This window comes from Neodiprion lecontei, chromosome 6 (assembly GCF_021901455.1).
Source record: "Neodiprion lecontei isolate iyNeoLeco1 chromosome 6, iyNeoLeco1.1, whole genome shotgun sequence".
In the NCBI taxonomy this organism is placed as follows: domain Eukaryota; kingdom Metazoa; phylum Arthropoda; class Insecta; order Hymenoptera; family Diprionidae; genus Neodiprion; species Neodiprion lecontei.
The window spans coordinates 26923561-26938952 of NC_060265.1; the positions used below are offsets into that span (position 1 = coordinate 26923561).

The 15392-nt window shown below is 37.0% G+C and overlaps 1 protein-coding gene across 3 annotated transcripts; it reads left to right on the top strand.

The window, feature by feature from the left end:
• The first annotated feature begins 403 nt into the window (after positions 1-403).
• On the top strand, positions 404-13930 carry LOC107218893 (cytoplasmic aconitate hydratase). Of its 3 annotated transcripts, none has more exons than XM_015656927.2 (16): positions 404-557; positions 1517-1609; positions 1707-1873; positions 2729-2874; positions 3194-3263; positions 3436-3759; positions 3917-4088; positions 4184-4401; positions 10792-10951; positions 11053-11273; positions 11502-11658; positions 11864-12099; positions 12184-12320; positions 12427-12574; positions 12998-13164; positions 13347-13930. In XM_015656927.2, exons 1-16 carry the CDS (start codon positions 551-553, stop codon positions 13597-13599), a joined length of 2676 nt encoding a protein of 891 aa, XP_015512413.1. In that variant the 5' UTR covers positions 404-550; the 3' UTR covers positions 13600-13930. The 3 variants fall into 3 exon arrangements, with proteins under 3 accessions (XP_015512413.1, XP_046599312.1, XP_046599313.1); XM_046743356.1 differs by lacking the exon at positions 404-557 and adding an exon at positions 603-627; XM_046743357.1 differs by lacking the exon at positions 404-557 and having other exon boundaries at positions 1507-1609.
• The last annotated feature ends 1462 nt before the right edge of the window (positions 13931-15392 follow it).

The window sequence follows — 15392 nt, forward strand, 5'->3', positions numbered from 1 at the left end:
GAGGTAAAACTCTGAGTAAACTATTCTTGATAAAATATTATTCAGTATGAAATAGCGCTGAATAAATGATACATGTGTAGATATTAAAGACGATCGTAAAACAAAAATAATATCTTACACACGTCAACGGCAGCCATGTTTAATTTACTTATACCATCGTTTGAAATTCTCCTACTTTCTGCAAATTTCTCATTCTAATCTCAAGTCAACGACTAAAAACATTGCGGCTGACAAATATTCGAATGTGAGAAACCACAGATGCAAGAAATAAATAAATTTTCAATAACGATTCACCCTTATTCTCATTTAAATCGAAATCGACGCTTTCGAATATTCAAAATTAGGAATGTCATCATCCCTCCATCGGTAGTAATTTATCTTCGCGGTGTGCGCGCGAATGGTGCGTAGATATGACACACATCAAGATTCACGATAGCGTCGCGACGTCGCCAGTTCGACGCTAGGCGGTCCCAGCGCAACGTCCAGCCGTCAGGTTGCCGTCGTGTTGCGCTCTGCAGTCCTGGTGAACGTGACTTTTCGATTGCCAGTCATGGCTGGTGAGTTGCAGTACGATAATTTGTTTACCGCTTTGCAGTTGGCCTAATTTTCATAGAAATATGCTGACAGGTGACGGCACGGGTGTATAATATTTGCTACACGCCTAGTAACCTTGGGAAAATATTCGCTCACGTTGAAACATTTTTATCTCTTACGAAACGACGAGCATAAAAATTAATATTCATGGATATCGCTGATGGTGATCAAGAAAAAATATTTCTCTCCACTCCTATTTTCTTTCATTGCAACAATGGATAGTTTATCGTATTTCGGTGTACTTTATCTTCACTCATGTTGCTCATGTTAATCGTTATTACAGTTAAACGAAATAAATTAGCCTCTTTCATTTGTTAATAACTTTGAGCTGCATGGCTGGTATGTTAGTCGTTTGTCGATTGCCACATCATCGACATATTGCAGAAAATTCTTTTTCCGCGTCACATGTGTCAATAAAATGTTAATGAAATTCTTTCCTGTATTATGCTGAGGTGTATACAATTTTTCACCCAGTTATCAAAAGATTTCCATTTACTTGCGAAGCGTCGACCTGTTGAGTTTTTAAGATCGCAGAAACGTCACGTACCTAAGTCGTCATCAAGCTATGGTGTTGTCGTTAGTAAATAACTTACTTTCTACATATGGAATGAATCACATTATCTCTATTTTCCAACTGAATCTGTAATTTTCTCTTCTTAATCTTCAATTCAATACTTTCTGAAATTACTTTTTTTTGTAAGATACTTGAAGGTTTGTGAATTCACTACATCGAATATTCAAGATGTATCGTCAATTGCATTCGACCAAAAGTCAAGCCTGAATCGTTGAATAAGATTGTATTTAAGAATCGTACCTTCGCAACATTCAAATACAACTAGACACCGAGTCTGCGTCATGAATACTTAATTGTTACATAATCCACAAGTATGTCAACATTATACTCATGTATTTATGATTCTAGGGGAAAATCCGTACAAACGTTTATTGAAGACGATTGAGATTGGAGGAATAGATTGCCAATATTATGATGTCGCCAGCTTTGGTGATAAATATGGTACGGCCTTTGTTTGTTATCATATTTAATATAAAACTTCCTTTTAACATGCAATATCACAATTTTTGTAATAATTTTCATTCAATATTATCAACAGATAAGTTACCCTTTTCCATAAGGGTTCTACTGGAAAGTGCAGTTAGGAACTGTGATGAATTTCAAGTAAAAAAGACAGACGTAGAAAAAATTCTGAAATGGGAGACAAACCAAAAAGTTCCAGAGGGGGTCGAGGTCGCCTTCAAACCAGCCAGGGTTATTCTACAGGTAATGAAGTACATTTTTCTTTAATCATTAACTACACAAATATGAATTCAAAGACTCTAAAATAGTTGTGTCAGTTTTTGGGTATAAAAGTTTATTCAAGAAATGAATTAAAACTCTCTGATACTTTGTATTATTGTGTATATTATTATTGGTTAAGTAACACGTCTACAAACATACATCCTCAACACTTATCTTTGAGAAAAATATCATTGCATCATTACGTAATAAATCAGAAAAACGTGGCTAAGTTTACTGATAAAAAATGTGAATGCTTTATCACAGGCCAAAGGTCATATTGTTTCAGCTTCATAGTTGCCGCTCAATTCTTGAACCATGTAAAATCTTTCGAGTAATTTCCCATGATAGCTACATCAATTGCTAAAAATTCGTTCTTACAATCTTTAATCGCTTAACTAGTTATAAATACTCTATTTTCATAGGCTAAATATATTTATCTGATTGAAATTTGCGTTCAGTCGCACAAATCACATTTATTATATAAAAATGGAATTTTATTGAAATCTAATTTCTCATTCAAGGAAATTGATTTTATAAGTTAATACATTTTCTTCTGGGTATGTGAATTATTGTAGTTTTACACCTTAGTTGTAACTCGATAATATGCACAGTACAAAAGTACTTAATATCAGATTCAGGAATGTTATCTGTTCAGAAATCTATTACCAAAACTTGTTTGTACAAGATTAAGTTTTAAGTGGAGTGAGGTACAGAAGATACCATACGAAATTAAATATGGGTAACTAGCTTTAGTCTGACAGCTTTAATATTGACCAGTGTTTAAAATAGGAAATAATATTTGCAATTTTCAAGGGTTTTTAATTAAAAATTTTTCAGGATTTTACTGGAGTACCGGCAGTGGTCGATTTTGCTGCAATGAGAGATGCGGTGAAAAGCCTTGGAGGTGATCCTGATAAAATAAATCCAATCTGTCCGTCAGATCTTGTTATTGACCATTCCGTACAAGTTGATTTCACCAGAGGGTAAATGTTACTGTAAAATTAACGATTTTGGGTTTAAACAAAGTTGAGAAGTTAATGATGGCTTGATGACAAAAAATTATCATTAAAAATTATAGACGAACCAGCATTTTTCTATTCAATGTAATACAAAAATTTTTAAATGCAGTATGCTTATCAACAAGAGAATTTTTTATTTATTTGTGAATAATTAAAATAATTGGTATTCGTTACGAATTGATTAATTTATTTTTTCACATATCCAAAATAAAATTTTTATTTAGTGTTAATTAAAATTGTAGTTATCCATCCAAATTTGAATATACAAATTTCTCATTTCCAGTGATGACTCTTTGAAGAAGAATGAAGAACTCGAGTTTGAGAGAAACAAAGAGAGATTCATGTTCTTAAAAGTAAGTTGTACAGACCCATGAATTTCAGGTTCATTCAAGTAAAAAAAATAAATAAATGATAATTGCAGATTTTGAATATTATCTAAATCTCAGTACCTATAAGTAGTCAATAATTTAAAGTCTCCACATCATCTGGCACTGTTAACAATAGTTTTTAATTTCCAAAATCCAGTGGGGTGCGAAGGCTTTTAAGAACATGCTGATAGTTCCACCTGGAAGTGGAATTGTACATCAAGTGAATCTTGAATACTTGGCAAGAGTTGTTTTCAACAACGACGGTGTTCTCTACCCAGACAGCGTTGTTGGAACAGATTCTCACACAACAATGATCAACGGCCTTGGAGTTCTGGGTTGGGGTGTTGGCGGCATTGAAGCAGAGGCTGTTATGCTTGGCCAAGCAATATCCATGCTCCTCCCAAAAGTTGTTGGCTATAAACTCGAAGGGATCTTGAACCAATATGTCACATCTACAGACCTTGTACTTACAATTACCAAGGTAAGTTTAGAACGTAAAATTTTGCCTGCGCTTTCCTTCTTAGCATTATCTAATCTCAGTAACCGGAATTTCTCTCTGACTCTAATCCTCAAATTTCAAAGTTACGTGATTTACGGTCAAAACCATATTTACTTTGCTGACTATTTATGGCTACTAGAACTTACGTCAACTTGGAGTCGTCGGGAAATTCGTTGAATTCTTTGGTCCCGGGGTAGCGGAATTAAGCATTGCCGACAGAGCTACGATATCGAACATGTGTCCAGAGTATGGAGCCACGGTTGGATTTTTCGCCGTCGATCAACAAAGTTTATCATATCTCAGACAGACAAGTGAGCTACATTTTTCAATTTATCGTTGTGTTGGTTCTGTTAGAACCCTATTGTTATTTAACGATTAATTCTTCAATATACCCCGCACCCTACAGGTCGTTCGGAGAAACACGTTACTTACATAGAAGAATATCTAAGGACGGTGAAGATGCTGAGAAATTACAACGATCCCAGCCAGGATCCAGTCTTTTCGGAAGTAGTGACTCTCGATTTAGCCACAGTCGTCTCGAGCGTAAGCGGACCGAAAAGGCCGCACGATCGCGTTTCCGTTTCCGACATGAAAAACGATTTTCTGAGCTGTCTATCTGCTAAGGTAAGATAGCGATTAAGGGATTGCGTGTAACTGGAATGAGTGACGCATAAATTTTTGCCATGTTGATAACTCGAGCAAATAACGACAAAGCAAAGTACAAATCTTCGGAAAAATGATGTAAACATTTTGTGACCAGTAGAACTCGGTAAACGGGAACAACGAGTAGATATGTCGCAGATTTCGAGTATCTGAAATTCAGGCGCCGTCGATGATGAAGCAGCACTTACGTGGGACAAACATAACCCAGTGACGAATCAAAAATATCGTCAAACGGAGTTATGTTCGTCCCATATCGTACTTTGTTAACTGAATTGAAAGCTAGAAAAAGAAAGCGGGTGTGGAAAATTTTATAAATGGGCGATTAATACAGAAACAAAAGTTCTCTGTTATTGTTATCATACAAGTAGAGATGATGATTGTTGGACAGAGGATGCGCAGGTAACTACTACTGTGATATGATAATTTTATCAACACAAATCACCGCAAGAGTCCCTTCGAATCACAATATCCTATGGTAATAAAATTTTCGTGCATTTCCGTGATCAAGCATTATTAGTCACATTGTCATTTTCCGTATAAGATCGAATTACTTACAGACGGCGAATTGTGCTTCAGCCTGATCACTCCGCGTACGTGTTAATTTTCAGTTTCTCGCTCGTTCGTTGCAATCTCTTGGTGTTATGTCACATACGTTTTGCCTTGCTGATCTAGCTTTATGATCCTTTCATTCACCATACAGTTAGATCACCAAAGAAAAATATACGGGACGATCATTTCTTGCCTTCTGCCGTTGATTCCCTAAGTGCTGCCTTATTAGATTCCGATGACGATGCGTTCTCTAGTCGATGGAGACGAGTATTTTGATCTAGTCACGAGCTCAACAATCCGTGTCACTAGATCGATACTGCGCCTCCAGCAGCGAGATACGATTATTTAAATTATTCATAATAATTGAACCGCGCAATATTCTTTACCATTAATCCTGATTCTTCGACTTATGAATAAATATTGTTGATTATGGACTGCCATAGGATGAATCCTACCCGGTGAGGTTTCAACTATATCCACTACCGGATGAGAATTCATCCGACATCAGCCGTTCAAGCTGTGCGTAATCGTACGAATTAAAACAATGACAAAATTTTTACTGTACTCGATATTAGCCGAAGTTTAGAATCGGACGAAATGAAAATCGAGGAAATATTCAAAATGAATTATTCTAAAGTAACTCGTTAGAGATGTTGAAAAATTTGCAAATATTCGTCAAATCGTAGTCTTCTTACCTCTAGTAGCAGGACGATGTGTGTTTGAATAATGGAAAAATTCGTGGGTATTTCAATATTGAAGATTCACAGCCCAATCCTTATGCCTAAAGCAACCGAAACACTGCGCCAGCAAACCAAAGTTAAATTTTACGCCGAGGAGATTAGAAGTTCACAGTGCAACAAGGAACTTGCAACTAATAGCCTTGCTTGGCCGGCGGGCCTTATTTATACACGTCCACCCTCCCCCCACCACCAAACTGACCGTCGGTCACCACCCCCGGTCGCAACTTTTCCGAGAAATATTGAAAAATCGGCAACACCATTGGCCCAGGTATACCCAGGTATACGCTGCGGCCAACCACGAGTCTCCTTGCCATATTTTCTCCTTCCCTTAAGCGGGCTTCGCAAAGTGTACAAGAAATGATTTGTCTGTACTCTGCTTTAATTTTGTACACGAAAAATAAATTTTTATGTAAAAGTCGCGTGAAAGTTATATCGGGATTAAATTATTTCAATTCTCGAATCACCTCAATTTTTTCATACTCGTAACACGAATCAATTACGATTATTCACATTTCCCTATTAATTAATTAAACTAGTGTAAATTCAATTCGTATTGAGTAGCGTAAAAGTCTTTTAATCGTCGCACGTATCATGTGTAATAATTAACGAAGCATGCATGCTTGTTTTCTGCATCAGAAAAACAGGCCAATATATTTATTGATAGTTTAGAAGAAAACCTCGCGGTGATTTGTCAGTACGTGCATCATTCATCTGATATAATCGAGCGATAGTAAGAGCTCGCAATACGACGCTGTTAATGTTTGTTAAAAAATGATTGAATAGAAATCGATGGATGTATGTACACACGTTATACCTACAACCAATGACCATAAAACGTTATACAAAATAAAAACGTATACACAGCGGCGATTGTTTCGTCCGACGAAGAGTTTAAACATTAACTCATCCGCGGTTCGTCTTCAGCTGCGATTATCGCTGCTTCGTGCAAGTATGCCTTGTGTGTTATCGGTATCACTAAATATATTCTGCCGATTGAGGAAAGAAAACGTTGGAGTAGCGAGATAATATCGTTCGTAAATAATTGAAAAACAAGATAAAATCCAATTCTTAAATACAATGTCATGCCGTGTACGCTGGAAACTTTTATCTCGGTCCTATCAGAAATTTTCTTTTTTCAGAAGAACAAGAAACGAAAAAACTATCGCTTACATATTTCCTATGCGTTGAACGACACGTTATAGCTTTACGTTTCCATTTCGTACATCTTGAACTCGTTATATTATACTCATAATACAAAAGCGCGTTCGATTTACTAAAAGTAACTGGTAATGGACGGACTCATTATGCGATCGCCGTCAGGAATTGTGTCGCCTCGGGCATTTGAATTTTGTAATTTTTCAATTGTTCTTACAACACATCGCCTTAATATGCGTGTTTCGTTACGCTGTGGTGGTGAAAATCCGTTAAGTGGGTGACCTGGTCGAATTCGACGTTGACGTATCTCAAATGCAAAAAATGGCTGAACGGCCTTATTCCTTACGCAATTCCGAATAACAACATTCCAATATTGAAATATGTGAACTTTGATGTTTGAAGATATCCACGTCAACATCGAAATCTACCAACGATAAGCCACCCCCTTAATACCGTTGCCTCTGCGTGTTCAGTAAATTTGGTATTACAGCTGCGGTTGGAAATCGGCAAGAACTTCTTTTCTTCGTCCGGAAATGTATATTTGAACCGTTCGACGTGTACCCTCCCCCAGCAGGCGGTTAGTATGGCTCGTCGCTTCAAGATCTTGGCAGAAAAGCGATAAGTTTGATGCCGGTTTTAAACCAATTTATATCGTACGTATCCGCTTCTGTTGTTTTTATCTCAAGTTCTAACCGACTTCCCGTCACGATTAATCACACACGTCGAACGTAAGATTTGAACAAAAATTTTCCAATAATGAATATAACAGTAAATTTGAGTCATGAAAAGGGACAAACATTTGATGAAACAATTGCCCTTGGTGAATCATCCTTGCTTTGAAATAATTCCGAAAATAACATTAGTCACTGGATTTGCAAACATCGAAGTATATTACCCGAATCATAAAGGTAGAATAATTTGTACCAGCAATCCCAGACACAATGCTTGCTGTTTGTTTGGAATAGCTGTAAAATTTAACGAAAATATTTGGGGCCGGACGGTCGCGACAATCCGGTTGTAAAATCAACGCTTTGCCTGTATCGTATAATTAATATTTCTAACATGATTTCTAAAAACGAGGGTCTCGAAAATTCCCCGAAAAAAATGTACGTAAAACTGTACTGCAGGTCTGGTAAATTTCCGATGGTCCGGAGCAGCTGTCGGGTTTGCAACCCCGGAATGTGAAACTTGTAAAATGCGCTCGTCTTTGTTGTAAATATTCTTGTAGGAACAATGTGTTGTTCTACGTACCCGGGAAAACCAAGGTCGAAAGTCGAAAGCCTGCAGATGGTTAAACGGTGGAATTCGAGCGTATCACAATCGGTGATTTTCGGTTTTGCAATAAATTTGTACCTTCAAATGATTTGCAATGAAAATTTCGAGGATGTTTGAAAAATTGTGCGAACTGTCCGCTTCTGGGTATTCATACTGCGATTTTAAATGCGTTGAAAATCCAATTTACACGCCGCGTCAAACGTTTTTCGGTAATATATAACTTCTTGCCCGGGGCATTGAAAAATATTTTCCTAGAAAGTGCAGCCGTACTGCTATATACCTACATCGTAACTGTAAGTTGGGAGTTTGAGCAAGGGCGTCGTAAATTGATGGTGCGCTTTCCTCATTTTCAAAAGCACTTACCTGCAAAAATTGAAATAACCATAGACTGTTGAAATTCTACACGCGGCTAACGGCAGAAACGAGAAAATACGCGATGTTTAAGATAAATTTATCGCTTCACAAAATTCGTCGTTGATTATTAAGTGTAAAAATCCGACACGATGCTTCGGGATCGCGGACAAACGAGAACTGCAGTAATAACTGCATAATTAACTGAGAATCATACGTGAGCTCTCACACGCGCCTTGGCAAATTGCTGATATGACATCCTTCTTATTTTGCATTGCCTATGCAATTTCTATTGTTATACTCACATACTGTACGGATATGCACGTTCAGCCATTCTCTCGTTATTTCTTTCTCTTTCGTCGTATCTGCCTATAAGTACTTTGAAATTTAAGGGACTCTGCAGTATATCTGCTATCGATTGACGCAATTTTCAAAAACTGTAAGAAAATGCAGATTCAGTCATGGCATGATTACGTATTTTTTGAAAAAAATAAAATTTTCGACACGCAGACTTTCTAAAAATTATTACGTAATATTTAAAGACAATACAGGGTTTACGTATGACAAATGTCTTCGAAAAATCTTTTGGCAGTTCTCAAATGTAACTGTTATTTCTTCTTAAACCCTAGAATTTTCCACAGGACGAATTTTGTACACAGGTATACGAGTGCTGTACATCCATAAAGGCTTTAAGTAAGACCGTCTGAAATTTCGAGACAATTGAGTACAGTATGGGCGACGAGGATTGCTGATCGTCTACTTACGATTAGACCCTAAGTATAGAAAGGACCTTAGAAATTGCAAGGCATTCGAAAATTCCATGCACCTTCCGGGAAGTACGGTATTACCCTGTGTACATACTTGCGAGGAATTTTACAACTCGTCTTACGCTTGTAAACTGAATTTCGGTTTTCGCAACGAAATATAAATGCAAATTTTTGAAGCGCGAAGTTGATGTAATTAGCACGGTGATTAAAGACTTTGAAGATCATATCGATTACTTCATTAGTTCTAAAATTCGAATGGACGAAAATAGTTCCGTTTAATATAACGTTATGCACTTCTCCGGCGGAATATGCATGCATACCTATATATATATATATATATATATATATATATATATTTGTAATATCGCTATATATATATATATACATATATATGTACATAGTGATTAGCAGATACATAATATGCTAATCGCATCGAAAATTTTTCAAGCTGATTTCTGGACGTCGCCGCACGTCTCTCCTTCAGTCATTAGTCGCTCGACCGCAATCGTTTCTACGAAACTAATAATTAGCTCATATCCTGCTGGCATTATAGAAATATAGATATATCCACGTACTTATGCATCCAGGCTATTATACTCCTCTGTCACATTTTCTTTTGTGTCTTTTCTTGATTATTATATTGTATTTTCTTAATTTTATGAGCTGTGAGGTATAGTCGTTAAACACCTTTCTTTAAACCTTAACAATTATATTAGCAATTAGTGAGATTTTTAACTTTGAGAACCATTGTTAACAAATATTTTGATCACCTAGCTGGATAGCGATGTGATGATTTTTTTTTCCTTGAATCGAACAGTTTTAAAAATATATAATCACAACGTACGTCCGAAAATTGACTTATCTTCACGATGATTGAAATTTTTCAGTCATTGTATCGGAGGAAGAAAAGACGCAATGTATATTCTACTGTAAGGGTATGCATGTGTGAAGTATTTCTAAATATATGAACATGCTATAACGTTGAATCGAATTCTGAATTTGTTGCATTAAATTCGCGCTTTGCATCAGGACGTTCACCTCGGCTCTTTGCTCAAGAATGGTCTATTTCAACGTTTGCGCACAACGCACATCAGGCTGACCATGCGAACTTGTACGATTCAGCAAATTTTGCTTTTCAGTGCAATGATCCAGTCATTTCATGAGGTCAACCACTTTTTCTGCAGCTCTGTCGAGTCGAAATTCTTCCATGTAAATAATCAGTTCGCAACTTTCCATCGCTAAATTTAAACATTAGCAATTTATAACACATAAATAATGTTTTGTCATCATTTCCTGTGAACTCATTGCTCCTGTCATGGATTTTCATGACTTCCACAGTGGCTGGTAATTCAAAGAAAAAAAAAAAATTTTTTTAAAATGGAAATTTAAAATAGAAATTTAAAATAATGCAGTCAGGATTTACTGCGTGAAAATTCTAAAGATTACGTACAACACGATAAAGTCGTGGTTTCTTGAACCGTTTATTGAATTTGTTTGTGTTTTGTCCTTTTCAGATCGGGTTCAAAGGTTTCGGTTTGAAGCCTGAGAAATTGAAGACAGAGGGTAAATTTCAATTCGAAGGTAAAGATTACACACTGAATCATGGGTCGGTCGTAATCGCGGCCATCACCAGCTGCACAAACACGAGTAATCCGAGCGTCATGCTTGGCGCTGGTAAGTAATATGCCTATATTATAATCATGATGAAAATAATATAAATAAATAAATCAGCTCGATAGGCTGATTAATCCAATCTTGTCCGTTTCATTCTTCAGGTCTTCTTGCCAAAAAAGCCGTCGAAGCCGGCCTTACCGTAGCTCCGTACATAAAAACCTCGTTGTCTCCCGGCTCTGGCGTTGTTACTTATTATCTCAAAGAAAGTGGCGTGATTCCAAGTCTGATGCAATTAGGGTTTGATGTAGTCGGCTATGGATGTATGACTTGTATCGGAAACAGCGGCCCGCTTCCGGACTCCATGGTAGACGCTATTGAGAAGGTAATTGAGTTACTCGATTTTTTTCATGATTTTCATTTACACGTTCTTCCGTTTAATCAATCAATATTATGCGTCGAACAAAATTACGTTATCGAACATGAAAACGAAATAGTGTTCGATTGGGGATTTTTTATTATTCGCTCTTTGTATATTTTTACGTACTGAAAAATATTGCAATTTTAGTGTAAAGTAGAAGTTTTATTTGTTGATAATTTTATTTCCTTTCAGAACGAACTTGTCTGTTGCGGTGTTCTATCTGGAAATCGTAATTTCGAAGGCAGGATTCATCCAAATACTAGAGCAAATTATTTGGCCTCGCCTCTGTTAGTAATTGCTTATGCAATTGCGGGGACAGTTATTATCGACTTTGACACAGAGCCTCTTGGTGAGTATTGATTATTAAATCAAACAGCTATCGAATATTTGAAATTTATAATGAAATAAGCAGAAGTGATTCAGAGCATGTTTAATGATTAAACGTTGAAGGATAATTATTTCGTTGTTCGTCTCTCCTTTGAAAGCATCTTTCTTTCTACCTTTTCGTTAATATTATCAGGCCAAAAAGTCAACAACTATTTTTCTGTACACAGGACGCAGAGCGGATGGGAAAGAAATATTCTTGCGAGACATATGGCCAACGCGAGCAGAGATTCAAACCGTTGAACAGAAACACGTGATTCCAGCAATGTTCACGGAGGTTTATAGCAAAATCGAAAAGGGCAGCGGAAGCTGGTCCAGTCTTCAAGCACCCGAAGGCAAACTGTATCCCTGGGATGCGGAATCAACATACATAAAACATCCACCGTACTTCGAGGGACTAACAAAAGTGAGGATTATTATTAAATTAATCAAAATTTTCTCATAAATCAGTGCTTCAGTCATTTTTTTCTTGGCGGTTTGTTATTTGTAGGAACTTCCGCCTGCAAGGCCCATTCGAAGAGCTCGCGTACTACTTAATCTTGGGGACTCGGTAACAACAGATCACATCAGCCCAGCTGGAAGCATCGCAAGGAATTCACCGGCAGCAAGATATCTTGCTAAGCGAGGGTACATTTTACTTTCTATCGGCACTAAAATCGTGTTTTACCAAAAATTACTGACGTCAATTCTTTATACAAACATGACGGATGTTCACCATCTTTTTTTATTTCAGATTAAAACCTAAAGAATTCAATTCTTATGGTTCACGACGTGGTAACGACGCTGTCATGGCACGTGGAACATTTGCGAATATTCGTTTAGTTAATAAATTTATTGGCAAAGCTGGACCTCGCACTATATACATTCCGACTAATGAAGAGGTGAGTGATGGTCTAGTATTTGTAACGTTTATTTATTATTCTAATTGTTACAATGGTGTACAATGATGAATTCATTATGCAATTTAATAACATACAGCAGAACCTCGATTATCCGAATTAATTGCGTCCAAACATAGTTCGGATAATCGAAAGTTCGAATAACTGAAAAGCAATACATATGACGTAAATTTTAATCGACAAACAGTTTATATTAGACATCTAAATAATTATTAAATCTCTTTTAAACATCGAATGCTTATTTTATTGGTAGAAGCGGCGCTATGAGTAGGATAACGATGGAAGATGAAAAACGCGCAACAATGTATATTTCGCGCCATCAATTAATTTTTTAACCCCAAGTTCGGATAATCGAAGTTTTACTCTAGCGGCAATTGATTACACCTCTTATTTTTTATTTCACAGATGGACATTTTTGATGCGGCTGAAAAATACGTCAATGACGGTGTACCACTTATAGCGTTAGTTGGTAAGGAGTATGGATCTGGTTCCTCTAGGGACTGGGCAGCCAAGGGTCCTTTCCTCCAAGGTATACGAGCTGTTATAGCAGAGTCGTACGAGAGAATACATAGGTACGTTGGCCAACCAGACGCGTAAAACTTGTTGCTTGAAGACACGAAACGAAAAATCGTTCAAAATTTTTTTAAAGCTTCTACAAAAAATAAAGAAAACTTCTGTAGTACACCAGTAAAAAGGATTAAGAACTTCTAAAATATACGTAGACTTTCTTAGTAAAAATATTCAACTTTCGCAGGTCCAATCTTGTTGGGATGGGTATAATTCCGCTGCAATATTTACCTGGCCAGACTGCGGACTCCCTGGGATTAACGGGACTTGAGTTATATGACATAATTATTCCCACGGATTGTCGTCCTGGGCAAACAATAACCGTAACTACAGATGATGGGAAACGCTTTGACGTTATCGTACGATTTGATACCGAGGTGGATTTGACATACTTCAAACATGGTGGAATACTCAACTACATGATTAGAACGATGGTTTGACGTGGATATTGCGTAATCGGATCTTATCGAAATATGTTAATTCCATGATTTACTGAATAATATTTACTTAAGAATTGAAACATGCATACATGCATTAAAAGTGTGTAAGGAATTAAGGTATTAATTGGGTCAATATACAATGTATAATACAAGTGGCTTAATCGGCTAAATACTGAAATTTTTCTTATTTACGAATGTTGAAGTGTATGAACTTATAAAACGAAACGTAACATGACATGTGAATCGAACAATTTGGTTTGTATAAAAATAATGAATTATGTTGACACATCTTTACTGTTGGACTTGTGAATAAAATAAATTGAGAAATTTATCAGATCTTTCATTTGTATGAAAATTCAAGACTGATAATTTAGGTATGGATTCCATGTGGTTCTTATTCATTAGCTGAATCATTTCGCTGGTGTGACAGAAAGTTCACAGCTGAGCAATCTGAAGTAATCACCTTGGTTTGACTTCTTCTGTCTCGATCGGCTTTGTCTCAATGACGTATGTAAGTAAGATTTCGGATTCTTGCTGCTTAGAATATCCAGCAATGGCCTCAAAGTTAGCGTTGATTTCGCTTCCATTTCAAACAAGTTCTAACTAGATTGAGTCTATTGTTTGTAGCCAAACTCTTGAACACTTGTCGAATAATAATGTTGAAACATTTCTACGTTTCTCAGCTGTAACCTCTAATCAGTTGATCACAGCGACTTGAGTGTATTATAGGGTATTTTGTTTGCCAGAAAATTTTTGGTCTCAGATTCGATTTGTATGTCCCTTTCCCGACTAATTGGAGCCCCGAGAACTCAGAAAACGCAGCGAAAAGAGTGTGGGATCAACAGGAGAGAAATTATGATGGAAAATGCACCAGCTGAACAATGTCGGAAACTCGGGTTCTCGTTTTTTGGATGTAACTTTTGATGCGTTGATCGCAGCGTATTGGAAATACGCCCAATCGTTTCCTCTCGCAAACTTAGGACAGAATAGAGCATTAGAGTGCTTATTCCAGCACTTTTCAAAATCCCGAAAATTTTTGCTAAAAATGCAAAGGGGTTAGCCTTACTTTTTTTTCATTTTTGGGGCCGAAAATTTTTGGTCTCGGAATCGATTTGTATGACCTTTTATCGACTAATTGGACCGCCAGGAACTCAGAAAACGCAGCAAAAAGAGCGTGGGACCAACAGGGGTGACATTGCGAAGGAAAAAGCACCTGCTGAAAAATGTCGAAAATTGAGGATTTCGTTTTTTGGCTGTAACTTTCGATGCGTTGATCGCAGCGTATTGGGACTGCGCCCAAACGATTTCTCTCGCAAAATCGCGTCGGAATAGGCCATGGAAGAATTAATTTCAGCGCTTTTCAAAATCCCGAAAATTTTCGCCAAAAATGCGAAGAGGTTAGCCTTACTTTTTTTTCATTTTTGTGGCCGAAAATTTTTGGTCTCGGATTCGATTTGTATGACCTTTTCCCGACTAATTGGACCACCAGGAACTCAGAAAACGCAGCAAAAAGAGCGTGGGATCAACAGAAGCGAAATGACGAAGGAAAAAGCACCTGCTGAAAAATGTCGAAAAATCAGGTTTTCGTTTTTTGGCTGTAACTTTCGATGCGTTGATCGCAGCGTATTGGGACTGCGCCCAATCGATTTCTCTCGCAAAATTACGTCGGAATAGTGCCAGAAAGACTTGATTCCAGCACTTTTCAAAATCGCGAAAATTTTCGCCAAAAATACAAAGGGGTTAACCTTCCTTTTTTTTCACCAAAAAATTTTTCGTCTCAGATTTGATTTGTA

Excerpts from the sequence above, each read along its gene's own strand:
- LOC107218893 (XM_046743356.1), top strand. Across the intron at positions 3,760-3,916 it reads TTGTACTTACAATTACCAAG|AACTTACGTCAACTTGGAGT; the intron begins GTAAGTTTAGAA and ends TATGGCTACTAG. Across the intron at positions 12,575-12,997 it reads ACATTCCGACTAATGAAGAG|ATGGACATTTTTGATGCGGC; the intron begins GTGAGTGATGGT and ends TTTATTTCACAG.